The sequence below is a fragment of the Neolamprologus brichardi genome, chromosome 15 (genome assembly GCF_056152115.1).
Source record: "Neolamprologus brichardi isolate AB-2024 chromosome 15, ASM5615211v1, whole genome shotgun sequence".
In the NCBI taxonomy this organism is placed as follows: Eukaryota; Metazoa; Chordata; class Actinopteri; order Cichliformes; family Cichlidae; genus Neolamprologus; species Neolamprologus brichardi.
The window spans coordinates 11697638-11723614 of record NC_142118.1 but is presented as its reverse complement, the minus strand read 5'-3'; the positions used below and the strand labels follow the sequence as shown (position 1 = coordinate 11723614).

At 40.6% G+C, this 25977-nt stretch overlaps 6 protein-coding genes and 1 non-coding gene across 10 annotated transcripts in view; 6 read left to right on the top strand and 1 right to left on the bottom strand.

Moving 5' to 3' along the window:
* Positions 1-963, bottom strand: part of mthfd1l (methylenetetrahydrofolate dehydrogenase (NADP+ dependent) 1 like) — a 43160-nt gene extending 42197 nt beyond the window's left edge. The window contains exon 1 of one of the 2 annotated variants that reach the window (XM_087852064.1): positions 489-963. In XM_087852064.1, the coding sequence (XP_087708190.1) occupies positions 489-928 (440 nt within the window). In that variant the 5' untranslated portion in view covers positions 929-963. The remainder of the gene's footprint in view (positions 1-488) is intronic. The other variant, XM_087852065.1, reaches the window with a different exon arrangement.
* On the top strand, positions 301-4961 carry LOC102799599 (syntaxin-11-like). 2 transcript variants are annotated; one of them, XM_035908533.2, is made up of 4 exons: positions 301-694; positions 802-902; positions 1238-1334; positions 3595-4961. In XM_035908533.2, the coding sequence occupies exon 4, from the start codon at positions 3602-3604 to the stop codon at positions 4433-4435; it is 834 nt and encodes a 277-aa protein (XP_035764426.2). In that variant the 5' UTR covers positions 301-694; positions 802-902; positions 1238-1334; positions 3595-3601; the 3' UTR covers positions 4436-4961. The 2 variants fall into 2 exon arrangements, with proteins under 2 accessions (XP_035764426.2, XP_006792512.2); XM_006792449.3 differs by lacking the exons at positions 301-694; positions 802-902; positions 1238-1334 and adding an exon at positions 2829-2942.
* A 761-nt stretch (positions 4962-5722) lies between these two features.
* LOC102799320 (syntaxin-11-like) lies at positions 5723-8548 on the top strand. The gene is made up of 2 exons (XM_087851854.1): positions 5723-5942; positions 7017-8548. The coding sequence occupies exon 2, from the start codon at positions 7024-7026 to the stop codon at positions 7921-7923; it is 900 nt and encodes a 299-aa protein (XP_087707980.1). The 5' UTR covers positions 5723-5942; positions 7017-7023; the 3' UTR covers positions 7924-8548.
* A 1477-nt stretch (positions 8549-10025) lies between these two features.
* On the top strand, positions 10026-10928 carry LOC102799030 (syntaxin-11-like). The gene has a single exon (XM_006792447.3). The coding sequence runs from the start codon at positions 10026-10028 to the stop codon at positions 10926-10928; it is 903 nt and encodes a 300-aa protein (XP_006792510.2).
* A 1491-nt stretch (positions 10929-12419) lies between these two features.
* Positions 12420-15586, top strand: LOC148098416 (uncharacterized). The gene has a single exon (XM_087852556.1). The coding sequence runs from the start codon at positions 12749-12751 to the stop codon at positions 15068-15070; it is 2322 nt and encodes a 773-aa protein (XP_087708682.1). The 5' UTR covers positions 12420-12748; the 3' UTR covers positions 15071-15586.
* A 3448-nt stretch (positions 15587-19034) lies between these two features.
* Positions 19035-19117, top strand: trnal-uaa (transfer RNA leucine (anticodon UAA)). Its single transcript has one exon. It is a non-coding gene; the product is annotated as a tRNA-Leu (tRNA).
* A 3488-nt stretch (positions 19118-22605) lies between these two features.
* The window catches only part of utrn (utrophin), a 190584-nt gene continuing 187212 nt past the window's right edge, over positions 22606-25977 (top strand). For both annotated transcript variants that reach the window (XM_087851852.1, XM_087851850.1), the window contains exons 1-2: positions 22606-23036; positions 24271-24422. In XM_087851852.1, coding sequence (XP_087707978.1) covers positions 24350-24422 — 73 coding nt within the window. In that variant the 5' untranslated portion in view covers positions 22606-23036; positions 24271-24349. The remainder of the gene's footprint in view (positions 23037-24270; positions 24423-25977) is intronic.

The window sequence follows — 25977 nt, the reverse complement described above, 5'->3', positions numbered from 1 at the left end:
CGCATGCGGCAATATGCGGGCGGGTGGGGTAAAATGTTTACATATACCTTAACAAATACGTTAAAAGTCCAAAACTTTAAAGTTAAACTTTAACTGAATAAATTCATTTTTGCTAATTTTCTTCACACTCGATACAAGTGTTATAGATCTGCATGCATTTAAATGTTAGCAGCAAAACTAGTTTTTCATCCACGCCTGCGTGTTTTTACTCGGTTCCTCGTGTGTCGCTTGTTTAGCAACAGCGGAAAAGGGTTGCATCAGCTGGCTGGTGTCTCTGACACCCTAACCCGGGGGCACGTGCAGAACTGGCTACTAGCCAGGGGCCAAAACGCCGGTGAGACCGGAAATGCTTACTACCTTTGTTACGTAGATAACCATCCCTCCAACAAACTTCGTTTTTTTAGGTAACCGTTAAAATAATTTGTCATGACGCACCACAATCAGACTTTTACTCTACATTGTTGTTGGTTCTGTTGTTATTATTTTACCTCACATGGTTGTCGTAATCAGACTCATCCCCCTTCTGAGATTGTACCCCAAAGTTACCGGTTAACTTCGGGTTGGTGCCGGTGCTGGAGGTAGCGCTTGCCGCTCGGAGGCTCAATCGACTGCTGGTAATGCCTATCGGTAGGCATCTTCGCGAAAACCCGTTGAATCTGCTACCCGGACGGACCTGATGTGCCCGGAGACTCCTGTAAGCACTGCGAATAAGCGCCAACTTCATTGTAGTTTTATGTTTAAAAAAAATAAACAGGACTAAAAAGTGTTTCTTCTCCTTTCGTCTCTGGCGGCGGTGATTAGCCCGGTTCCTTGAAAGGAACAAAAAGAAAGTTGAGGTTGCAACAGGGTGCTGATGGAGGTGCGCTGTCTTCACGAGCAGTCGGAAAGATGAAAAACTAGCGGTCGGTATGCTTTGTTTCCCCCCCATTCCCCCATCCTCCCACCCACAAATGGGCAATTCCCATAGAAAGAAGGGTCTTTTAAGACAACACACTGCGTTTAGGAGTCACATATGGATGCCTTGTTGTTAGTGTGTATATGCCTCCGCAATATTTTGATTATCTAATAACGTGTGAAAACGCATTTGTTTCCTTCCTCCAAAGTCACTGATAATGTGAAAGACTGTTTGAATAAGACAATAAATGCTACATTTCCTGCAAGTCTAGATGCTGTTATTAAACCAGCATTTTAAAGTCATATGTTTTCGTTTGAAAATCCGGGGTACACTTGAAAGCAGCAGCCTAACAAGAAGCAAATGCTCGCGACCACGCGAGTTCACGTGCTGAAGACCCTGAGAGGAGTTAGGTCAGCGGGTTCAAAATACACCTCAGTCGGTAAGTTAATCATCCAACCCAATGCAATAATGTAAGTGAGTAAAACTATATTTAGTCTCAGGCTCATTAAGAATCAACGTTTCACTCACTCAAACATACCTATTCACAGGAGGCCAAACAATCAGTATTAATAATCATTGCCTCAATTCATATGTCGTATTAGAATACTTTAAAACCAGGTTCCTTATCACCAAACACTTGTCAATATACTCCTAAACCAGAGCTGGCACTCTTCATTTAACAGCATGTGATAAATCAGGCTTCTATACACAGCGTGGGTTGCTGGCCTAAGTTGAACTAGTAAGTTTAGCTACATTCCTGTTCCCTATGATTGAAGCCTAAACCCTGATTTTTATCTTGAAGTCATGTACTAATCGTGCAAATTTGATGTGTATCAGAAAGACTGCAAGTAAGGGATTTGGCAGAATATTAAAGAAAACTAATGTATCTATATATAAAGAGAATAAAAATGCGTCTAATCTAATAGAAATTCCAGTGAGACCGGGTTTGCCCTTGTGGTGCAATGATAGTTCAAAGGATGGCGATAAATATACTATAGATAAGAAACAGTTAATATGTATTTTACAGCAGGAATGTTCATCCAAGTTTAAAGTTCTTATCTATGCTCGTACACCCCTTCCTACATCAACTATCCAGATAAGAAAACATAGTTTGTCTATGTGTGATCAACAAGCACCTAAGCTGTGCTTAGTTGTGGTTGATTTTGGAGCCAAAACATGAGGACAGTGCTACAAATGCCTCCAGCAGACTTGACCTCCTCAAAATAGTAAAACCGTCACCAAATACAGGGGTTGATTTAAACCTAACTAAATTGCTAAGGGGCATAACTAAGTGTCTAGTAGTCAGAAGAATTTTTTTAAAAAAAGAAGCTACTAAAATCCAAACTTGTTTGTGCATGTAGTTGTGGAAGTCATTTGGGTGTGGCTAACACACAAACACAAACTGCACAGACCTTGTCCTGCCTACTCTCAAAGTGTAGGCTGCCCTCCACTGGTGGCCGTGCAGATGAGCCGCGGCATCATTTTATTTTCCAGCCATTTAATTAATTAAATATTACAATCAAAATTTTTAAAAAGTAATTTAAAAAGAGCGGTTTAAACTGCACATTATCTAGATTTCTCGTACCCATGTCTGATCCAGAACCATTTTATTTCTTTTGATAATTTGGGATTTGTAACTGATGGGAAATCTCATTGTGACAGAGACTCAGAGGATCAGGGGCCAGGAGAAAAGCTGCTGATGGTGAATCAACCGGTGATTCACCAGATTGTGTGTGGGAACAGAAAAAGTCTGGTGTGTTGATTTAAAGTCTAGGTCCAAGTTTATGTTTACAAAGCTGTCCTACACAACTGACGCTCCTGTGGTGCAGGTCAAGGTTGAACTGATCTGTCTTCATTCCTAAAGTCACATGACTGTGACTGAGTGTCACAATTGTGCACCCTGACAAAAAGCACAGCAGATTTTCAGTTTTTACCTCAGAGCCTGCAGCACTGGTAACACGTGGGACTGTTTTTTGTGCTCACAGTCCGGATTAGTAGACTACAGATGATGGCCAAAGTTTGATTTGTAGAGATAAAGAGCAAACGGGTGAGGATCTTTCCTTTAATCTTGTCACTGTGCGCATGATTATTTGACCTTGTTGCATATGAAATGGTAACGGTGGGATTTTGTGGTTTGACAAAAAGTATGGGTAACTTATGAAATTACATGGTGATAGATACTGAGCACAGGAGGCAGTCATTTGTATGAGATGTAAGAAAAGATCAGATATGTCTAACTTATCATTTCTTCTAAAACATTTGGGGTTTTTTCTTATATTTTATAGCGTTGCAACCATATATTTGCTGTGTAGCGCCAACAACTGAAATGCCTTTTAATGCTATCACAAGTGTACTTTATGCATTGGAAATATTTAGTTTGTTTATCCAAGATATAACTCTAACTGATATGCAGAATCTAGAGCTCGGTTTTTAAAGTCAAAATGAATCTCTCTTTGGTGAAAAGGAACATTGTTGACTACTCTTTGGAGAACCTGTTAGGCCAGTGATTGGTGGTGGGTGGATTATACTTGAAGGAAGAAGGAAAACTATTTTCATCAGATATGAGAAGCAAGCAAGGTGCCAAGTGTGTTTAAATTCAAACATAAATGTTTCACCTACTTGAATGAATTAGCTTTACTAATGTTTGTTAAGTGAATAGAAAATCATCTTGACCTCTATAACCTTCACTTAATCTCCAGATCAGCCATGAGGGACAGACTGAGCCACCTGCAATCAATGTCCGGCGGCCCTGTGGAGCCAGTGGAGAATGCAGACTCCACTCTCTCCAAGTCCCTCAGCAAAGTCGACCTGGACAACAGCCCTGCTCTGGCAGAAATCTTTTCCCAGGCAGAAGGGATCCATAAAGACATCCAGCTCATCCGCCTGGAGGTTAAAAGGCTTCGTGAGCAGAGCTCCTGCATGTTCCATGGCACCTCCACTATTAAAAGGGACTCTATTGGAGCTGACATAAAGACGCGGGCTGAGAATGTTCTAGCACGCCTGCATGACATGGATGGCATGGCGTGCAAGCTAGAAGAAAAACATGGTGCCAATTCTGCTGTGACGCGTATCGCCAGAACCCAGTACGCCTGCCTCAGTAATGGCTTTCGCGATGCGATGTTTGACTACAATGAGGCCGAGATGAGCCACCGGGAAAGCTGTAAAGCCCAGATCCAGAGGCAAATGGAGATAGTTGGGTGTGAGGTGACGGGAGAGGAGGTGGAGGAGATGATTGAGAAAGGTCAGTGGAACATCTTCAGCAATAACGTGGTGACTGAAGGCAGAACGGCGCGTTCAGCTCTCTTCCAGGTTGAGAAACGTCACCAGGAGCTTCTGGACCTGGAGAGCCGCATCAAGGGCATCCATGAGATATTCCTGGACATCGCCGTGCTGGTAGAGGAGCAGGGCAACATGCTGGACTCCATCCAGACCAACGTTCAGAAAACCGATGAGGGCGTGCAGGATGCTCTCTTTAAAATTGGCAGGGCCAAACGCCATGACCGCAACAACCCATTCAAAAGAATATTTAAAAAGACATAGCAGCTGAAGACACTTTTTGGTTTTTAAGCTGGCTCAGTCTCATCATGTGAGGGATTTGCTATTAAAGCTAATTTTGACTCCTCCCACATTCACAAAGTGTCGCCACAGCAGATGCTTGATTTGGCTAATTTTTTTTTCAATGTTTTGTTTTGTTTTTTAAAAATGTCGGATACTATTCCTGTCGCAGCCCCAAGGGGATTTGTCTACTTTGTGTCTGATGTTTTTTTTGTTGTTGTTTTTTAAACTGTGACTTTGAGAAACATTTTTTTCCAGTTTCAGAAAAGAAATAAAACTCAGTAAAATGTCTGCTGTAGCTGAAGAAAGGCTGAATTGTTCTTCAATTATTTGTAGTCTGACTGAACTGTTAAACTTCTTTGGCTGGTTTTCAGAAGCCGTTCATCCAGACCCCTGAAAGGGTGGCAATAATACAGCATTTTAACAGAGATTTAATTTTATATAGGTTATGCAGGGATTACACTACTTATGCACTAATCTGTTTTACTGTCTTTTAATTACTTTTTTAATATTAAACTTTTTTTTTTTATTCCTGTGTTCTGTGCCTTGTCTCTAAGTAAATATATTGAAATTTTGAATGTATTTGTTTAAACATATAATCCACACAAGCTTATTAAAAATTGACTAGATCTACTACACACATTTTACTTTAAGTCTCTCTTAGAGAGGCAGACACACTGTTTGCTTTTTCAGGCATCTCGGAAACAGTAAAACCTTTAGTAAATACTGCCAATAGATTTACATTAATAGAGCACAACAATACTGTTTTTATTAGTTTCGTATGTTTATTAGTATATATATAGTGCTTGAATGTCTGGAACCTAACCAACCTGTTAATGGACACAATTTATTGTGTGTTCTAGTCAAGGTACAGTGCAAGAAGCTGGTAAAACCACACAAGTCTGATCTCTCCTGCACGAACACAAGCTGGTACTGTGTAAGTCATTTGGGCGTGGCTGGGAAAATCTTGACGTGAGCTAAAATCAGCTCAGGCTTCACTCACTCATCTCGGAAACTGTCAGGTAGCCTACCGCGGCTTTAGATGTTAGGTCAAAGTGGCTAAGTGTCGCCAATGCGTTTTTAACCGCAACCCCCTTTAAAAATGGTGAACTCGAAGGTTCCATGCCAACAGTTTTGCTTAATTGTACAATAAGATAGACGCCAAGTTGCATTTGGCACTCACTTGAGTGTTACACACCCGCTGCTCACACCTTGGCGTCACTGCAAACCAAACCGACCGGGCTTCATTCCTCAAGTCACATCTCACAGCAGTTGCATGGCGAGGCGCAGTTGGTCAGCTTGACAAAAAAGAAATAACACAGTAAAATTCCAGCTTTAGTTCCAGATATAGCAGCGTTACGCATGTAGGGCCCATTGTTGTGCTCACGGCCCGGAGCAGTCGACATCAGAACAGGAAGATGCTGCTGAGCCACGGCGGCCACCTGACAGCAACGTACAAACTTTGATATCTGTGGACATAAAAGCGAAACAGGTGAGGATCCTTCCTTTAATCTTCACGAGATTATTTCATCTCGTTGCTCATGAACGGCGAAGGAAGATGAAGTTTAAGTTATGGCCCATCAGACAAATGAAAAGTGATTTTAAATGTGTTTTTGTTTTGGGTTTTTAGTAGTAAACGAGATTTATCGTAGTAGAAATAGACACTAGCGTGACATAGACACAGCCTAAAACCATGTCCATACATTTGTGGAAAAACGTACACCTTTCTTCCACAATTGTTTAATTATTATTTTTTACTATTATCATTGTTATTTTACATTTTTATTGTACTTTATGATACATTGTGCCCAAATCAAAAATATTTCCTAGATTTAAAAAATCTCTGAATATTGAAACAATGAGTTAAGTGTTGAATACATCTACCAACAAAACAACAAAAATCCTACATGATGATAAGGACCACATGTATTTATTTATAATACACATTTAATCCACTAGATTGCATCTTAATTGGAAAATTGTATAAAGGCTGTTGTGATCAATGATATAGATTATCAGTTATTCTCAACTAGAAGCAGTGACAAAATCAGACAGGGCAATCGGGACGGGAAGGGTGTAGTGGCAGTGCCAGAAATGCCTTTAAATGATGTCACCACCGTCCTTTTTTCACACTATAAAGATCTTTTACTTAGACTGCTTCTCAGACTCTGATATATAATTATGTCTGTGAGTTTTTAAAGTCAAAATGAATTTAGTTACAGAAAGATCCTAAGTTGAAGGAACTAGTCTGGTAGGAAGGAACACCTCTTACTATTCTTTAGAGAACCTGTTAGGCCAGTGATTGGTGCTGGGTGGATAATATGTAAAGGAAGAAGGAAAATATTTTTAACCTGGTATGAAACAGGTTAAAAGACAAGGTGTGAAGGTGTTTAGTTATGAACAAAAAAAAAAAAGGGGGGGGGGGGGGGGTGTCTTGAGTTGCTTAGTGTTGCATCATTGAGATAGGCCCCATTTAAATTGGTCAGCTTTACCATTGTATGTTAGATCAACAGCAATCAGAGAGAGAGAAAAACATCTTGACCTCTAACCTTCACTTGTTCCCTAGACCAACCATGAGGGACAGACTAACTCACCTCCAGGAGCTGTCCAGCGGCCCCATGGAGCCAATGGAGTATGCGGAGTCCGTTGTCTCTGACTCCTTCAGTAACGTTGACCTGGAGGATGAGTTGCCTCATGAAGCAGTGGTGTTTAGCGACAACAGCCCTGCTCTGGGCGAAATCTTTACCCAGGCACAAGGCATCCACAAAGACATCCAGCTCATCCGCCTGGAGGTTAAGAGGCTTCGTGAGCAGAACTCCCGCATGTTCCAAGCCACCACCACCATGAGCACCATTAAAAAGGACTCTAACACTATTGGAGCTGATATCAAGGCGCGGGCTGAGGATGTGCTAGCACGTCTACATAAAATGGACGACATGACGCAGAAACTAGAAGAAACGCACGGCACGAATTCTGCTGTGACGCGTATCGCCAGAACCCAGTACGCCTGCCTCAGTAATGGCTTTCGTGATGCGATGTTTGACTACAACGAGGCCGAGATGAGCCACCGGGAAAGCTGTAAAGCTCAGATCCAGAGGCAAATGGAGATAATGGGGCGCGAGGTGACGGGAGAGGAGGTGGAGGAGATGATTGAGAAAGGTCAGTGGAACATCTTCAACGACAACATCGTGACTGAAGGCAGAACGGCGCGCTCGGCTCTTTCCCAGGTTGAGAAACGTCACCAGGAGCTGCTGGACCTGGAGAGCCGCATCAAGGGCATCCATGAGATATTCCTGGACATCGCCGTGCTGGTAGAGGAGCAGGGCTCCATGCTGGACTCCATCCAGAACAACGTTCAGAAAACCGATGCTGTCATGCAGGATGTCCTTTTTAAACTTGGCAAGGCAAAACGCCATGACAGCAAGAACCCGTTTAGAAAGATGTTTTGCAGCTGTTTTCCGTGCGTCGACTAATCGGTACAACAGGATGACCCGGCAAAGAAGATGTCAGCTAGCTCTTAGGATATTCAAAATGTTTGACATGTCACAAAAATGTTATTGTCACAATAATTTATCATCACGGTCTTTGTTGCTGCCTAATATTTTCTCAGAGAGTAAAATGAAGGTTTGAGGGAAAGGGTTCAAACTGCTTGGTTAAAATGCAAAAATTCTTGGGTTAAACTTCATAAAACTCTATTTATGTAATTCCTTGATTTTTAATGTCTGTAGTAAGGGTTTGAGACATAACCTGTGTCGAATAACAATGACCTAGGCACGATGCATACTTGAAAACAAACGGTACGTGAAGGTATTTTTCAGCTTGCTCAGGTTACACATTTACTAATAAGTAGCTTTCAGATATTTTCATACAATTTCTGAAAGTTCCATTAAAATAACCTTGAAGAAATGTTTGGTTTGTCACTACACATCTTAGCACCAATACCATGGATGTTGTGGTTGAAGTAAAACAGAGCGTACCGGTAACAAAGCAGTTTAACAGGGATATAACTTCTGCAGGGATTGTACTTGTGATGCACCATGCACACTACCTTATTTTGACTTCTGTATATTAAAATGTTTTTGTCTGTCTTATGTGATTTCTCTTACAAGTAAATATAAAATATATTAAATATAATAGGTGTCTGGGTTTATTTTTTTTAAACATACAATTCACAATAACACTAACATTTTAAAAGGCCTGCTATGTTCTTACTCAAACGCACAGAAAACTGGAGAAAATCTGGACTTCCAGCTCAATGACAGCTGCTCTTTGTCATGATGCGTATAACGCCATTAACCAGTTGTTTAACCTGCACACAGGTGCCGTCACAAAACAAATAAAGCTGCTTATTACGCGTTTTTCAAGACGTCTAGTCAAATCCCTTTGTTTTCTTGTTTGTTTCCTTAAATTTTCATTAATTCTTGTTTTTGGGCATGTCATTTACCAGGAATGCTGTGCTTGATTCGTGAGTTGAAACAATACTCTAGGAAGTATTATGTGTCGCAGTGGGAAGGCTTAAGTGAGTCACCTGTTAAGGGGCCGGCAATCACACACAATGCTGAAAAGAAAGTAGACGGCCAACTTCCTTCAGTAGATTAAACACATACTTGCTACAAAAATGTCAAATGAGACAAGCTGAAAGGATTTACTTGCCTTTTCTGTAGTGTGGCGGCTGTTTAAAGAAGGTAAGATCATTTGATTTGTGAGTCTAATGATTTGGGTTTTTTCATAGGAAAAGTGTTGCCATCTGGAGGCAATTGGATAATTGATGGGACTTGCTGGCTACTTAGTTTAGGCTCCACTCTACAGGCAACCCAAGGGGAAGATATGATTTCTGAAGACTTGTTTAAGTCTTTTATTTTTAATTGAGACAACTTTTGAAGTGAATGTTATACATTCGAACAGTAATGTTAGACATCCTGCAACTGGCGTTGGGGCTGTGCAGGGGTCTCTTTCTTCCAGAAGATGATTGAAATAAAAGAAATATAAAATGTTTTGACCACTATGAGTCGGGTTTTCTCTGTTCTATCATGGGGACAAAAGAATCGGGGTTTAATAGCGGAATGAGGAAATTGACTTTCTGAGCTTATTCACAGGAACTTGATGAAAAGATACCTGCCATCCAAAAGCACTGCAACTTGTGGCGTTGACAGACCCAACGTAGAGAAAGTACTTGGATAAATGCACAAACCACCATCCTATTGCAAAACCTCAATTTAAATGGAAAAGTCTGCTTTAGGATGAGAAGGTCCTTGTTCCTGGTTTAAATTGAGAAATTCCTGTTGGTCACTTAGCTGTGACTGCTGACGGGAAAAGGCTACTGGAGATAAAACTGACCATACGTGCATCAGTTGCATCATCAGTTTTTAAAACAATCTTTCTAGATGGCTCTTAAAGTTCCCCCCTTACTAAATTATGGCAACAAAGCACAATAATTTACAGCCAAGTGATCAGATTACTCTGTTTCATGTGTGTCATCACTTTGAAGAATGTTTATGATAATCATTTTTGAATTATGGATTTTATTTATTATACTTTTTACTTCTTTTTTTAATACACTGGTCTCTCAGGCAGAATGCGGGACAGGTTGGAGAGGCTGCAGACCATTAGAGAGGAGCAGGAGGAGTATGAGCCCGAATTCTATGGGTTTGAGTATGATGTAGACAAGGGAACTTTGTCTCATCAAGCGGTAATATTTGAGAGCTCCTCAGCTATTGAGGTCATCCTAAAGGAGGCTGAGTCAATACGCAAGGACATCTCCCTGCTCAACTTGGAGGTGACACGCCTGCGCGCCCTCAACGAACGATTTGGCACCTCTGTGCGCCGCCTGACCCTTATTAAAAAGGATTGTGACTCCATTGCCAGAGGGATCCAACAGCGGGGGGAGGCTCTGTACGCCCGTCTACAGGTCCTGGGTAAACAGAGCAAAGAGCTTGAGGAGAAAGAGGGCGCCAACAGTGCTGTCAGTCGCATTGCCCGTGCTCAGTACAAGTCACTGACCTGCGCCTTCCACAGTGCTATGACTGACTACAGTAAGGCGGAAGAGGTTCAGAGGAATACCTGCAGGGTGAGGATCCAGAGGCAGGCCTCAATACTGGGGAAAGAAATCACTGATGAGCAGCTGGATGCGCTGGTGGACAAAGGTGGTGAGGGCTGGGCGGAGCTGTCCCAAGGCCTTCAGAATCAGAGTGTACGCTCTTGCCGCACTGCGTTGTGCGAGATCAAAGGCAGACACAAGGACCTGGTGGAGCTGGAGGCCAGGATGAAGGAGATCCACGAACTGTTCCTCCAAATGGCCATACTAGTGGAGGAGCAGGGATCCATGCTCAATAACATTGAGGCTCATGTGTGCAACACTGTGGAATATATTGAAAAAGTCCACGTTCATATGAAGAAGGCCATACAGTACAAGAGGAAAAACCCTTTCCTCCAGTGTTGCCCCTGTCTACCGTGCTGGAAAAACGACCAAACCTTTTAGGACTGTGTTTGACGTAAATGATTGAAATTCTGATTAAACATTTAACTATTTACGTAAAAGGTATGGAACTAAACAAAAAGGAAAAAGTAATGTGCAATATTTTGATGAAAGACGATGGCACTAAGTGCACTGAAGACAGTTCTTCCCTAGGTAGAAACAAAGGGAGTAATTTGTAATCTGTAATTTGATAAATTTTGAGCTAATGTTATGAACACAGAATTTACCCATGTATGTATTTGAGATAACTTTTAACAAATTGATGTTTTAAGTTGAGCCTGTTATCATGTTCAGTGATGCGCAAAATAAACTATAGCTGTAGGAAATTAAAACTGGCTTTTTGTTCTTAGATCAGAACTAGAAGCAGGATCATTCGAGTGATGAGTCGAAGTATGGGTGGAATAAACGTTTTTGGTGTTGGATTATTAGTTTGCACATAAGCAGTTGTGTGCTGGACACTGCAAGCGTCATAGCTGGGTGGCATATTATATTATTGCAAATGTTACAAGTTGAAAACCATGCTACATTTAGTTGTTACTAAAAAATGGGGGGGGGGAGAGAATCAGCTTTAAAAAAAAAAAAATAAAAAAAAAATAAAAAAAAATCGGCTAGTTTTTCCAGATTCTTTGAGTCTAAGTAAGTGTAAAAACATTTGACACCCAAATGATCCAGACATAATCACAACTATTTCCTGAACGTAGAACAAGAGCTGTACTGTGTAGCTTTTAACTAAATGTCATGTCAGACTGCGATAAAACTAAGTTATATCAGTAAGAGGTGCAGTGAGTATGATGTAGACAAGGGGACTTTGTGTGTACATTTCTCTTCTATTACGTTGGCCCAAGATTATTTTGTGTCAATGTAACAAAATGATCTAATCCATTAAGGTTTTATTTTGGTACTTCTGCTAATCTGTAAATTCATGTTTAGATTTAATATTTAAAATGAGCACTGGGGTGGGGAAGAAAGATGATATGGATTACTTTAAATGTGGCATGATTGTTGGTGTCAAGTAGACAGAGTATTCTGTGTCTTTCAAAAACTGCTGATCTACTGGGATTTTCACACACAACTACTTCTAGGGCATAAGTGTCAAACTCTGGCCCGCGGGCCAAATTTGGCCCGCAGCCAAATGTAATTTGGCCCGCGAAGACATACCAAATTACTATTAGAGCTGGCCTACTGGTATTATACAGCTAATATATATATTGTTTAGTATTAAGCTTTGCTTGTTCCATATTCAGTTTTCCAGCAGAACTTATTTGAGTCCATAAGAAAAGATTCATTCTTATATCTGGAGGAAGATTTTTTTTTCAATAAATATTAATGTTAGCCCGCGACTTTGTTCCAGTTTTGAATTTTGGCCCACTGTGTATTTGAGTTTGACACCCCTGCCATAAGTCATTGTTGATTTTGTCTTCACTCTCCATCCCCTGCCAAGCTGCACCTGTGATTCTGCGGCTGCTCGCTGATGAGCTGACAGAAAAGATCTTTTCTTATCCTCTGCATCCTTACCCTATCACCTCTGCCTCCCACAGGGCGCCAGCCTGCCCTGTTGAAACACTATTTTTTTTCAGTGTTTCAACTGAAAAAATAGAATGCCATTGATCAAAAATAGAATGCCTTTGATCCAAAGTAGAATGCCTTTGATCCCTTGTGATGTCATCATCTTGCTGAGAGAAAAACCCTTAAATAGGAGCTTTGCTCTGTTAAACTTTGCTGCTCAACGGACCTTGACCTGACAGTAAGCAAACACTTTTGGAGAGTTTTAAGAGAATTTCGCGTTACTTAGCAATTCACTGACCAAGCCGACACATTTCACCATGTCAGCTAACCCATCCTTCAGCTCAAATGAGCTTGAAATAGTTAAAGGGAGCATTTTGGGAAACCACTACAAGGTAGAGGCTTTCCTTGGAGAAGGGGGCTTTGGTATTGTAGCCAAATGTCGTGATACCATGACCAACCGAGCTGTGGCTATTAAAGTCAACAAGAGCGACCCTGATATTCTGCAACAGGCAAAACTGGAAATTTTCATCCTGGAGCAGCTGAGAAGGTTGGATCCAGATGCCGCCAACATTGTTAAATGGAACGGCTTTTTCCACGACGGGGAGCGGGTTTGCTTAAAGTTCGAACTCCTTGATCAATGCCTATGGGACTATATAGGGGACCGTAAAAACCAGGGTCTCCCCATAAGCGAAGTCAGGCCAATTTTAGGTCAGCTCACAAATGCTCTGTCCCACCTGGGTTCTGTGGGAATAGTGCACGCTGACCTCAAACCTGGAAACATCATGGTTGTAAACCGCCATGAGTCTCCCATCAAAGTCAAACTTATAGACTTTGGCCTCGCATGTCCTGCATCTGCAGTGATGCCTGGTGACCGTGTGGGGACGGTTGGTTATAGTGCACCTGAAGTTATGCTTGGCCTTCCTTACAATGAAGCATGTGACATGTGGTCTCTGGGGCTGGTAGCTGTGGAGCTTGGTACAGGGGTGCCACTCTACCCTGGAAATGAAGACTATGATGTTTTGAAATTCATCATAGAGACTCAGGGTCAGCTACCAGATCATGTTCTAGACTCTGGCATGTACACTGAAGACTATTTCATTGAAGACAACGACAACCAGCAGCGCTGGACATTTAAGACTGACCAACAATTTCAGTACGAGACAGGACATGAGTCCCTGGAGACAAGATACATAAAACTGACGCGTCTCGATGACCTCGAACAAGTAATGATGTTTAGACGAGGACCAGAAAATGGCCAACGTTTGTTTGTAAGTTTAATTAAACAGATGTTGGCCTTGGATGCAAACCAGCGCATAACACCGTCGGAGGTTCTCCGGCATCCCTTTTTCAACCCTAAGAGTTCCCCTTGCATTGACATGAGTGCTGAAAGACCACAAAACCCTGTGGTCTTTCAGTACCCTTCAAACTTGAAATGCAAGAGATCAGAGAAAATCAACTGCAGTGTACAAAACTCGGTTGAATTTTCTCAGCAAGTATTCGTCCACACGTCAGCCAACCCATCCTTCAGCTCAGATGAGCTTGAAATAGTTGAAGGGAGCATTTTGGGAAACCACTACAAGGTAGAGGCTTTCCTCGGAGAAGGGGGCTTTGGTATTGTAGCCAAATGCCGTGATACCAAAACCAACCAAGCTGTGGCTATTAAGGTGAACAAGAGCCGCCCTGATATTCTGCAACAGGCAAAACTGGAAATTTTCATCCTGGAGCAGCTGAGAAGGTTGCATCCAGATGCCGCAAACATTGTTAAATGGAACGGCTTTTTCCTTGACAGAGAGCGGGTTTGCCTGAAATTTGAACTCCTAGATCAATGCCTGTGGGACTACATACAGGACCCGAATAACCGGCGTCTCCCCATAAGCGAAGTCAGGCCAATTTTAGGTCAACTCACAAATGCTCTGTCCCACCTGGGTTCTTTGGGAATAGTGCACGCTGACCTCAAACCTGGAAACATCATGGTTGTAAATCGCTATGAGTCTCCAGTCAAAGTCAGACTTATAGACTTTGGCCTCGCATGTCCTGCGTCTGCAGTGATGCCTGGTGACCGTGTGGGGACAGTTGGTTATAGTGCACCTGAGGTTATGCTTGGCCTTCCTTATAACGAAGCATGTGACATGTGGTCTCTGGGCCTGGTGGCTGTTGAGCTTGTTACAGGGGTGCCACTCTACCCTGGAAAAAAATATTATGATGTTTTGAAATTCATCATAGAGACTCAGGGTCAGCCACCAGATCATGTTCTCGATCCTGGCGTGTACACTGAAGACTATTTCACAAAAGACAACTACAACTACAACCAACAACGCTGGACATTTAAGACCGCCCAACAATTTAAATACGAGACAGGATATGAATCTTTGGAGACAAGATACATAAAACTTAAACGTCTGGATGACCTCGAACAAATAATGATGTTTAGACGAGGACCAGAAGATGGCCAACGCTTATTTGTCAGCCTAATTAAAGAGATGTTGGCCTTGGATGCTCACCAGCGGATAACACCCTCTCAGGTTCTACGGCATCCCTTTTTCAACCCTGGCCTCTCCAACAAGTTCCCAAGTATCAACACTGAAAAACCACACAGAGTCAATCTCCAGCATGGCATCTTCCACCCTGGACAAAAGTGATAAAAACACAAACTGGGATTGGAAAAGGATATTAACAGCAAATTACACTGGAAATATTAATTAAGCTGCTCCAAAAATTATCACTTTGGCTTTTTTTTTTTTTTTTTTAATTTTCACTCCCCCCACCCCAACCAGTTGCGGCAGATGACTGTCCCTTCCTGAGCCTGGTTCTGTCGAAGGTTTCTTCCTTTTTAAAGGGAGTTTTTCCTTCCCACTGTCGCTAAATGCTTGCTCATAGGGAATCTTCTGATTGCTGGGGTGGCCAAAACTCTAGGGGAACTAGCAATTCTTGTGAAAATTAAAAAAAAAAAAAAGCCTACCAATATTCAAAGCAGAGCAGCGGACACCTTACCATCACATCAGTCCTTTAATCCGACCTAAAACACCATGTTTACAGAAATAAATTCCATACAAATTGGAAATAAATTGTTGTTTTTGATTGTTTATAAATATATAGTGCTACCCTTCAGCCTCCTAGTAGACATACCTGTGTTATAAATGTGAAACTCCTCCGATTTTCAGAAAAGTTAACCTCTGACCTTGAAGTCAAGGTCACTGAGATTTAAGCTTCACAGAGATTTTCAGTAGATGCAACCATGGTATTGATTTGAAAAATCTACACAATCACAAACTTGGATGTCCACAGCGCCTCGCCATATACCAAAGATTAAGAGGTGGTTTTTTCTAGGTTTTTATAAAGATTACAAAACACAAATAACAAAAATGTCAACGCTATTTTGATGTTGTCTAATGTAGTGCAAAAAAACAAAACAAACCCAAAATTTAATAAATAAAGTAAATAAGGTATATACTACATAGTATGCAAAATTTCAGTGGTCCACAATGGGTCAATGAACAGAATGAAGGAAGTAAGTCTTTTATATGACAATGGTGTGAAAAAGCGTTTTCCTATTTATTTGTATGTTTGTCACACTTAAACATTTCAGATCATCAAACATTTTTTTTCTTTTTTATGTAAAAAGAAAAATCCTTTAACTGTCCAGTTTTCTTGATGTTATGATGCTTCTACCACTGGTTTGTCATTAATAAATCAGACTTTGGCTGCTGCAGCAGAAAAAGACAAAGAGAAAATGTAATCACACAAATCAGAGGTGCAGATTTGCACTTTACCTGAAACAGAGCAAAAGTGCTTTTTAAATAGGTTAATGAATATTAAGTAATATAGGCTAGATGTCTGGACATTACTAGTTTCATTTGGGCCTTCTGGGCCATTAGTCCTCTGGCTTATTGCCAGTTACCAGCCAAATAGCTTGTGTATTTTATTATCTTAGTGTGTTAAAGATTCTAGTTCTTATTCTGGTCAAACTGTGCTTCATTATTTGTTTACAGCACAGCTACAGTTCCAGGTGACTTCAAGTCAAAAGGATACTACATGTCAATGGCCAGCAGCCTGTATTCAGTTTGAATATTGCAGTAAACCTGGATCTGTTTCTATTGGGTTGTGAATTTGGTCTCACTGTTACATCCAACTTTTAGAGTGGGATAAAGACAAAAAGAAAAAATAAAGAATAACATTGAGACTGTAACTTTGCCATAAGTCATAGGTGTCAAACTCTGGCCCACATTTGGCCCGCCAAGCCATACCAAATTACTATTAGAGCTGGCCTACTGGTATTATACAGCTAATATATATATTGTTTAGTATTAAGCTTTGCTTGTTCCATATTCAGTTTTCCAGCAAAACTTATTTGAGTCCATAAGAAAAGATTCATTCTTATATCTGGAGGAAGATTTTTTTTTTCAATAAATATTAATGTTAGCCCGCGACTTTGTTCCAGTTTTGAATTTTGGCCCACTGTGTATTTGAGTTTGACACCCCTGCTCTAGGGTTTACAGAGAATGACACATGATGGAGAAAATATCCAGTGCGTGTACTTTTCTGGGTGAAAATGTCTTGCTGATCCCAGAGGTCAGAGGAGAATGGCAAGACTAAGAACAGAAATGGTAAACTGAGGCTACGATCTGCACCTGCTTACTAATAGAAGATCAATAGAAGATTGGAAGAATTGTTTGGTCTGATTAACCCTCAATTTCTTCCACAATATATGGTTGGTAGGGCAGAATTCATGGTGAACAACATGAAATATTGTTCCATCCTGCATGTATCAATTACTCAGACTGCTGCTGATGTATGGGGGATGTTTTCTTAAGTTGCTTTGGGCTTTGGGCCCCTTAGTACCAATACAGCATCGTTCAAATGCCACAGCCTACCTGAATATTGTTGCTGACCATGTCCATCCCTTTAAGAAAACAGTGTGCTCATCTTTTGATTCTTCGAGCATGATAATGTGCCATTCCACAAAGCTCTAATTATGTCAGACTGGTTTCTTGAACATGACAGCGAGTTCCATGTATTCAAATGGCTCAACCTAATAGGGCACTTTCGGGGTGTGGTGGAACAGGAGATAGTGTGCAGCTGAGAAATCTGCAGCAACTATGTGATGCTGTCATGTCAATAGTCACCAGGATTTCTGAGAAATGTTTCCATCAACTAATTCCATGAAGAATTGAAGAAGTTATGAAGAAAAAAGAGGGGTTCATGTTAATACTAGCAAGGTGTACCTAAATGGTGAGTGCATATTTGACATATTCAAGCTTCCATCTATCATTTTCTTCAGCTTATCCGGTCTGGTCAGCATCCTAAGCTTTAAATATAATATTTAGATTTACCTATTAACACTTAGTATTTCAATTTAAATTTCATCTTTGAATGTAAGATCGAGCATTAGCTGTTATTTCAGAAAATAATTGCTGGAAATCTGCTAAAAAATGTGAAAAACGAACCCTGAATCTTTGTATAATATTTGGAACTTTGTGGAATTAAATCCTGTAGTTATTTCAAGAATAGCTCAGTGCACAAGACAAGGCAACAACAGCCATGTGAATAGATGCAGTCAGTTTCTACTCCACAAACTGTTTAACAAGCTAGATGCCAAACTGAACTTTCCTATCTCGGCCAGTTGGAGTCAGACTGTGTGCACGTCTAACCGCTTTTTGCTTTTTAAAACTATGCATAATAGCTTATGTATGATCAAAATTCAAAGTATAATTTCCGTACCAGTTAACAGTATTTCGATTTTATTTTCAAACCAGTTTAATCTCAAAATAACATTTCGAGTTCAGTCTCGAAATTTCATCTTTATGGTCAAAATGAACAATAATATTTATTTTTTTCTTAATGTGGCCCTATACTATAGTTTTTTTGTGGGGTTTTTTTTGTGTTTTCTTTTCGTTTTTCAAATATAGAATGAAATATCCCTGATGGCGCCTGTCCCGTTAATGTCCCACACACTCAGATCTACGTACACCTAGCAAGACTAGCTGTCATTCAGTCTCCGAAGTTTCTACGGACTTTATTTGGCAACTTATTCTCCGTGACTTCGTAATTTAGAGATTCGTTGTGCGGTATCGGTGTTTCGCTTTGCTTCGAGGTTTCGTTTGGCTGCAATGTGCAGCTAAACACGCTACTGTGTATTTACAATATAGAAGTTGTACGCCTGCTATAACTTCTGCTACGGGTTAGCATACGCTAACGTTATTAAGCGGGTTCTAATTTGAGAGAGCGGTTCACAGGAATTCGAATGGAATGGAAGCAATTAACCCAAGTATGCGAGCTGGTATATATATATGTGTGTATGCTTTAGTTTTGTTTTTGTAAATACAAGCCACCTTAAGGATAGTGGTAGTTTTATTTCAAGCTTTTGAGGTCGAGCTTGTCGTTAGCATGACAGTGAATGACTTAGCTGCTAGCTACTAGCAGCGGTAGTGTCAAATGTTTAATCCAGTATGTTTGTTTGCTATTGTTTATGTCGCCGGCTTACGCTGCTATGCATTGCTACCTTTGTGCCAATTTGATAACTAGGTCTAGAATAAATGATGATTAACGGTATTTGGATGTGTTGAGTTTTACAAGTGTGGGGATGCGTTGGGGTACGGTGTATATACCAGGATGGCCGAGTGGTTAAGGCGTTGGACTTAAGATCCAATGGACATATGTCCGCGTGGGTTCGAACCCCACTCCTGGTAAATTTATTTTGTTGATGTATTGGGAGGTTTGCGTCACATAACATAAACGAAGAAACAGTTCTGATACATTACAAGCAAGACCTAGTCAAAACAGAGAGCACTGATGATAAAGAGCTTATAGTTGGAGATGTGGTAGCTGCGTATGCATCGTCTCGTATTATTTCCACCGAATGCAACAATTTCAGCTCCGTTTAAAATTGCACTTTTTAACAGTTCTCCCATTTTATAATTAGTTATTTAAAAAAAATACACATTTTTTTCAGCCAATTTTTTTTTTGATAATAACGGTCTTCCTCTAAGTTAACAGATTTGCAGCAGTCTATTGGTAATAAAACTGTGCTGAAAATCGCGGGCGCTAAAATAGTGTTGTATTACAAAGCCAGCCGCCAGCTTGCGGTTAACCCAAGTATCCAAACATTACTTGGAGAATTAGGAAGGTTGATTTGAATTCTGATTATCCGTCTGATTATTACTTGTTTAAGGCGTAACCCGACGTGCACCACTCTAGAAATGCAGCTACACCCCCATTGACGGAACTCTTGTGACTGGCTTGTTCGGTGAGGTCGTTTCCTCTTGTGAATTTCGCCGCAGTTTTTGGATTCATCAGTGAAAGAATAACAAGAAATATCTCAATATAAGGTATAATAATCATAGCGTCAATATAAAAACTCACAAAATTAGGCAAATTAATGCAAGGGGAAACTGAAACTGAGTGAGTGAATGTAAAAAGTAGTGGAAAAACTGAGGGACAACTGAGGCAGCAGAAATTGCAAGAAATATAACTAAATATAATGTAGGTGCAGTTAACGCACAGTCAAAACAGGTAATTTCTTTATAACTCAGGATTGAGTTATAAACTTAAGATAAGTTTAGTAGTAGTAATATAAGATATTAGACATAAAAAATTGAAACATCACAAATAACTTTTTGGCACACCAGCAACGACGTCTGTAAATTACTTAGGATATACTAAGATTCTCCACAGAAGTTTAAAATCAGGTCTTAGCAAAGCACATTGCATTAGTAAACCTTTCAGGAGTAGTTGCGTGATTAGGACAGAAGAGGGCACTTTAACGCCTTCTTGTAGTTTCTGGGCTGGAGTCCAGCACTGGCCCAGAGGAGGCCTGCACACTCTCACCCCTGTAATTTCACAGCCAGGGCGATGCCTTAGATCCATCGATACCCAGTCATCTGCATATGCCACCGGAAAGGCTTGACAGAAAACAGCTGCAAGCAGTACTCAACAGTTTGGTGCACTGTAGTGATGCAGCCTTATAAATACTTCTCAACTTCACAAACATGGTGAGTGTGTAACTATGAATCATGTTTAGCAAATTGGGGTAAATTGAGGAAGAAATACTGTGTGTAAAAATCGCTAATGGGGCCTTACATACTAAAGATTTCCTGGTCTTAGACCATATTTTGTCCTATTCTTCCCTCTTTTTTTTCCACTGACAAACGCATATGCTGTCACTTGATATGTTTTTGTGGCATTAATAGAGTACTGATTTGTGAAATTGAGCCTCTTCTTTAGGCTGCGTGAGGAAGCATCCACAAAAGAGGCCCGACAACTGAGACGCAAGGGGGAGAAGGATGAGGGCATACAATGGGAGATCAACATCTCAACATCCCCCAAAGCCTCAGAGACTTTTTTTAATGGGGTCTAATCTATTATTCAGTCCCCTCAGGCACGGGAAAAGTTGTTGTTTTCAGGCCGACATAACTCACTATCACAACATGAAACCTGAGACATCAGGGGTGGAGGGGTGTGTATGGTAACGATTGTTGCTGTTGTAGGTATTATCTTTCTTACTATTTTTTCCATTTAAGCCGTGGCCATAAATAAGGGTTTGATTCTTATTTTACTTGTCATTATTTATGTTTTAAACTTGATTTCCTGTTTGTCTTCCTGTCTTGTTTTGTTTGTAGTTGTGTATCAAAGCTGCTATATGAATAAAGTTGGTTATTGAGGAGAAACCTGTTTTGTGTGTTGATTGAAAAAAAGCAACATATGTTTTGTTAGAGCTTTGCTGGTTGTAATTTTTAATTAAACTAGAAAAAACCCACACACAAACACACATTTTGGGGATTTTACACTGTACCTGGGTGCCCAGTAATTCTCAGGATTTGTTTATGGGCTGAAATACTCAATAAAGTGATAACCAGCCAGGCGTGGAATGCAGTTACTCTTTCCAGGAAGTGCATCTTTGGGGTACCTGTCCATTTCTATGCATCTTATACATTCTGTCCCTCTTCCTTTTACATGACTGTACTTAGTAACTATTTCGCTGAGTCATCATTTCCTTTTTGATAAAGGTTATAGTTAGGCCTGGGTCAGGTGACCCTGAAGCATATCTTAGTTATTCTGTTCTAGACTAAGGTTGCTGGGGTACTTCCTGTGATCCATTCAGCATTTCTTCTCCAGATTTCTTTTCATTCCCCAGGTGTTTATATACCACTGCTGCAGGCTATTAATTCTTGTCCTGTCTCTTGCATAGTCTCTGTGCGTCACATCTCCTTTTTCTCTTCTCTTTACCCTCACCTCTTAACCAGTATCAGCAGATGACTGAGCCTGGTTCTGCTGGAGGTCTCTTTTCTTGCAAGGAAGTTTTTCCTCCCCACATTTGCCTAATGCTTGCTCACAGGGGGTTATCGGAAGGTTTCTCTTTAATACCGCAGGGGTCTTTACCTTACAGTGTAAGGTACAGTGTCTGATTTGTTGGTATATAAATAAAAATGAATCACTTTGCTTGATCTGCCAGTGAAATATTTAGTGTTAATAGATGAAACTACCCAAAATATAGGTCAAATGAAATGCCCCTCTTAATGCATCAATAGCAATATTATAATATGATATACAATCAAGCATTGGTACGGACCAGTTTGTAGAGACAACAAATCTGTAGGTGTTTAAATACAACCATTAATGCAGAGAGTTCAATTAATTAAATGGGTCACATTCCCCACATGCTGCAATAAAATAAATCTCTCTGATCCAGCGTCAGGCTTTAGTCAGTTTGCGTTCCCTTTAGGTGGAAAGGCGTGGAAACTGTCTAAAGCACCGTCCGTTATTTCTCCGGACTTAGTGTTTCTATTAAAGTTTGTGTTTCCCCGTGAGAGTCATAGGTTTTGTTAGAATTACATCACGTGACGGCCACCGCGCCATGTTTCCATCTCAGACTCAGGAAAACTTTTACAGCCAGAGGGACACGCTACAGAGCGAAATCAAGTCACCCAGAGGGGGCAATGTAGTTCCGATATATGCCTTCAAAATAAGACATCGGTTGTTGCAACGTGAGTCGGTAATTAGGATTGAGTCGATTATCCGGTGAATATATCATTTTCAATTTATAAAAAGATTATTTCGTTTATTTCCGAAGCCGCAGTAACAATATAACACTGCGAGGAACTGCTTTAGTTCTTTGGCTATTTTATTTTGAAAGACAGCGCTACAGTTTCCGTTGCATTTAGCTTGCTGTTTGCGTCAGTGTATGCAACAGGGAGAAAGAGTGGAGAAAAGCAACAGGAACAAAAGTTGTGGACCTGAGTGAACAGCTCTGCGGTGCTCACCCGTGAAATGTTGTAACCAGCTCTCCGTTTGCAACAGACAGCTAGCCGTGTGCTTTGTAGACGACGGTGGCCTCACCTTGCATTGCGTTGCCAAAAGGCGTCTCTTGAAGCTTTTTTGGCACATCGCGGAGACTGGATGCGCTCGGGGACGGTGGTTCTCTTTGGTTAACGTCAGCTAAGTTTTAACGCTAGTTAGTGGGGAAAGACGCCTCGTTTCTCGTAGAAAATGCCTTAGATGAATTAAATCCATGTAGTTTTAATACATTTTACCCTGTTTGTCCATCCGTACTCGACACGTTTTGGACTTGCTCTGAGGGAACACGTCTCCTGACCCTTGGTGACAGCAGAGGTGAGTGATTGGATCCATGAAAACGCCCATGACCTGTAGTGCTCATCACTAAATAAACCGAGTACAGCTTGGTACGTTAATGTGAAGTTCGCTATCGGATTTAATTGTAAAAGGAGCCACTGAGAGAGAGAAGTTTGAAATAAAATGGGATAAAAAAAAATCACAGTAATCTTGCAGTGAGTTGGCTGAGGGGTGGTGCAGCACTCCAAACAAAAATTCCCAAACTGCCGCAGTCATACCTAAGAGATAAAACATTAACTAAAACAAGACTATCATTGATTCACTGTTTAAAAGTCACTTGGTATATTTTGTAAGGATCGCGCTAGTCCCGTCAGATTATCCATATGCGTGCTTTTAAGCACATGTGCACTTTGGTCCGGTCCACTTTGGGGCAAGCTAGAAAGTTCTGCACCACACTTGTGAGTCAAAGAGATCAGATTAGACTGTATTTTTTTATTGTTTTAAATCTTCTCAGTTGTTTTGGTCTGGTTGTCAGCACTACTCCACTTACAAAAAGAGGAACTAAAATTAAAGTAAATATAGCTGCAAGACAGACAAGGCTGACTTTTCATTGAGTTTACAGTTGTTATTTTTGGGGTCTTGCATCATCCCTCAAGAACTGTAACTCACCAAGAACTGTAAGGGGGGGAAACTGCACATGAAGTCCTTTCATGGTAAAAAAGTAAGCTATTTTGGAAGGGAAAGTGGTTGAGTTTTAATGAAAGGATACCCTGAAGTGAAACAGGCCACAGGCATAAGCGAGACAAAAAAGGGGTCTCAAAAGCTGCAGCATGACTCAGAAATGTAAACTAGTAAATTGAGATGACCAGCTGAAGTATTGACTGGAGCTTTTTTCTTTTGAGTTTCAAACTGAGACTTGAACAAAAAAAATCTCTTCAGTCAGATTTCTTTGTTGTGTTGGATGCTGATTTCAATATCTAGATTGCCTCCATGCCAAGGTTTAAGTCCACATTTTAATTGCCAGTTAAGGAGTTATTTAAAGATAAAGAAGAGCACAGCTTGGCATCCTAAGACATGGTTTAAAAAGCTTGTGTCCTCCTGAGACATCCTAGGTTGTCATGAGGTACCAGGTCTGAGACACTTGATCTGGCCATTTGTGGATTTTTGTCTTCTACTAAATGTCACGTGAAAGCAATACAGAACTAATTTGACAGTAAAATTTTTGTTTTTGGAGGAACTGTGGAGTTTGAGTTTTCATTTTTATTCCTTACAGGTGCAGGAAGAGGGCTGCTGAGAAGCCTGGAAATTGATCACTATTTTACCTGATCTAGCACTGGATTAACTGGGCTGCAATGGCGTCACCCGGAGACGTCGCTGGGGGAGGAGCTAACGAAGAATTCAACGACAAAATCAAATCAAGATCTGGTATGTTTTGATATTTATGTCCATTGTTTGTGTTGGTATTTTGCAGCTGTCTCCAGTACTTAATGTTCCCTAATGAGAACACATGAAGCAGAGCATGCAAGTCCAAAGGTTGTCAGAACTTTCAGTGTTCTTTAACAGAATAAATGGCACGAGGCAACAGTTTGTTGTGCGTGAACATGTGCAGTCACTGTTAGAAAACCGTGACAGAGCCAGAAATCCTGTTGGCGTATGGTTAACCTCAGTTAACCATACGTGGAGGCAGGGGAAGAGAGACACAGCACACAACACAGCATAATGAGGACGGGAGTGGGTTCGCAATCACACCTTTGCAAGGGGAAACAGAAAGTAAGAGGGAAAGTGTCCAGCAGCAGAAGAGGGGGAGGACAAGAATGTAGGGATGGTTTTAGAGAGAGACACACCCACTGATCACGTTCTCTGCAGATCGTTCCGTTCCATAGGTTAATATTTCGTAGAGACCGCCCTCAGAGGGAGAGACGCTTACAAACAAGTTGTTGTTCTAGTTAGACCAACTAAAGCACTCCTCTAAATTAAGGTAATTGGAGGACAATGCCCTGATGTTGTGTACCCATCTTGATTTAGTCTATTCCTGGCTCTTTGAACAGTACATTTAGTTAGAACATGGCAAACTGGAAGAACAATATAAGCACACATTTTTCTTTGTTAGAGGAGTCTAGAGTGACACTTTGCATTGTAAGTTTATCATTATACATCCCGCTAAAGAGGTTGTTAAAGGATGTCCCATTTTAAAATTGGTGCCCAGGTCAAATGGGCTGACAAGATACAAAGAAAATTGGAGTGTAAGACAGAACAGAGGAAAGCAAGCTCATCACTCTTATATGAAACACTTTACCTGTACAGTAACTATTACACAAACACTATTGTCATATGGGGATTGTTTACTTTTAACAAAAACTGAGCTTTAAGTTAAACGTCTTGGATGTAAATTGATGTTAAAGCAGCATTTGACTCATGAGGTTTCCATTTCCACTGATAACTGAAATGGGGATCAAAGTTAGGAATGCATTTATATACATCAGCCAACTATTGTGATCAGCTGAGCAACAGTTTTTATTCCTGTTTAGATTTAAAAAAAAATAATTTACAGATTTCAATATTTATGTGTTGGCACAGACAGAAGTTTAAAACACCCCCCCAGAATCAGTCTGCCAAAGAGTTCAATCTGGCCTCCTATATGGCTTTGGAAAACATGGAAATTTCAAAGGAGAGTATAGAGTAAGTGTGGCTCTTTGACTGTATTTGGATCAGTTTTACAGGCCTCTTACTGACAATGATATAAAACATAAGCCTATCATATACTTAAAAATAAGACTTTTCTGCGTTAAACAGTAAAAAAAAAAGTTTTTCTTTGAATTCGCACATGATTTATTATTATTTTTAAATTACAGGATAAAGTTGTTTATTTCTTACAGTATAGGCTCAATGAGCCGTGTCAGTAGGTTTCTTTGGTGTCTTTGTGATTTGGAAAAAGTGAGATGTAATAGTAAAATTGCAGGTTTCTTTTATAAAACATCTC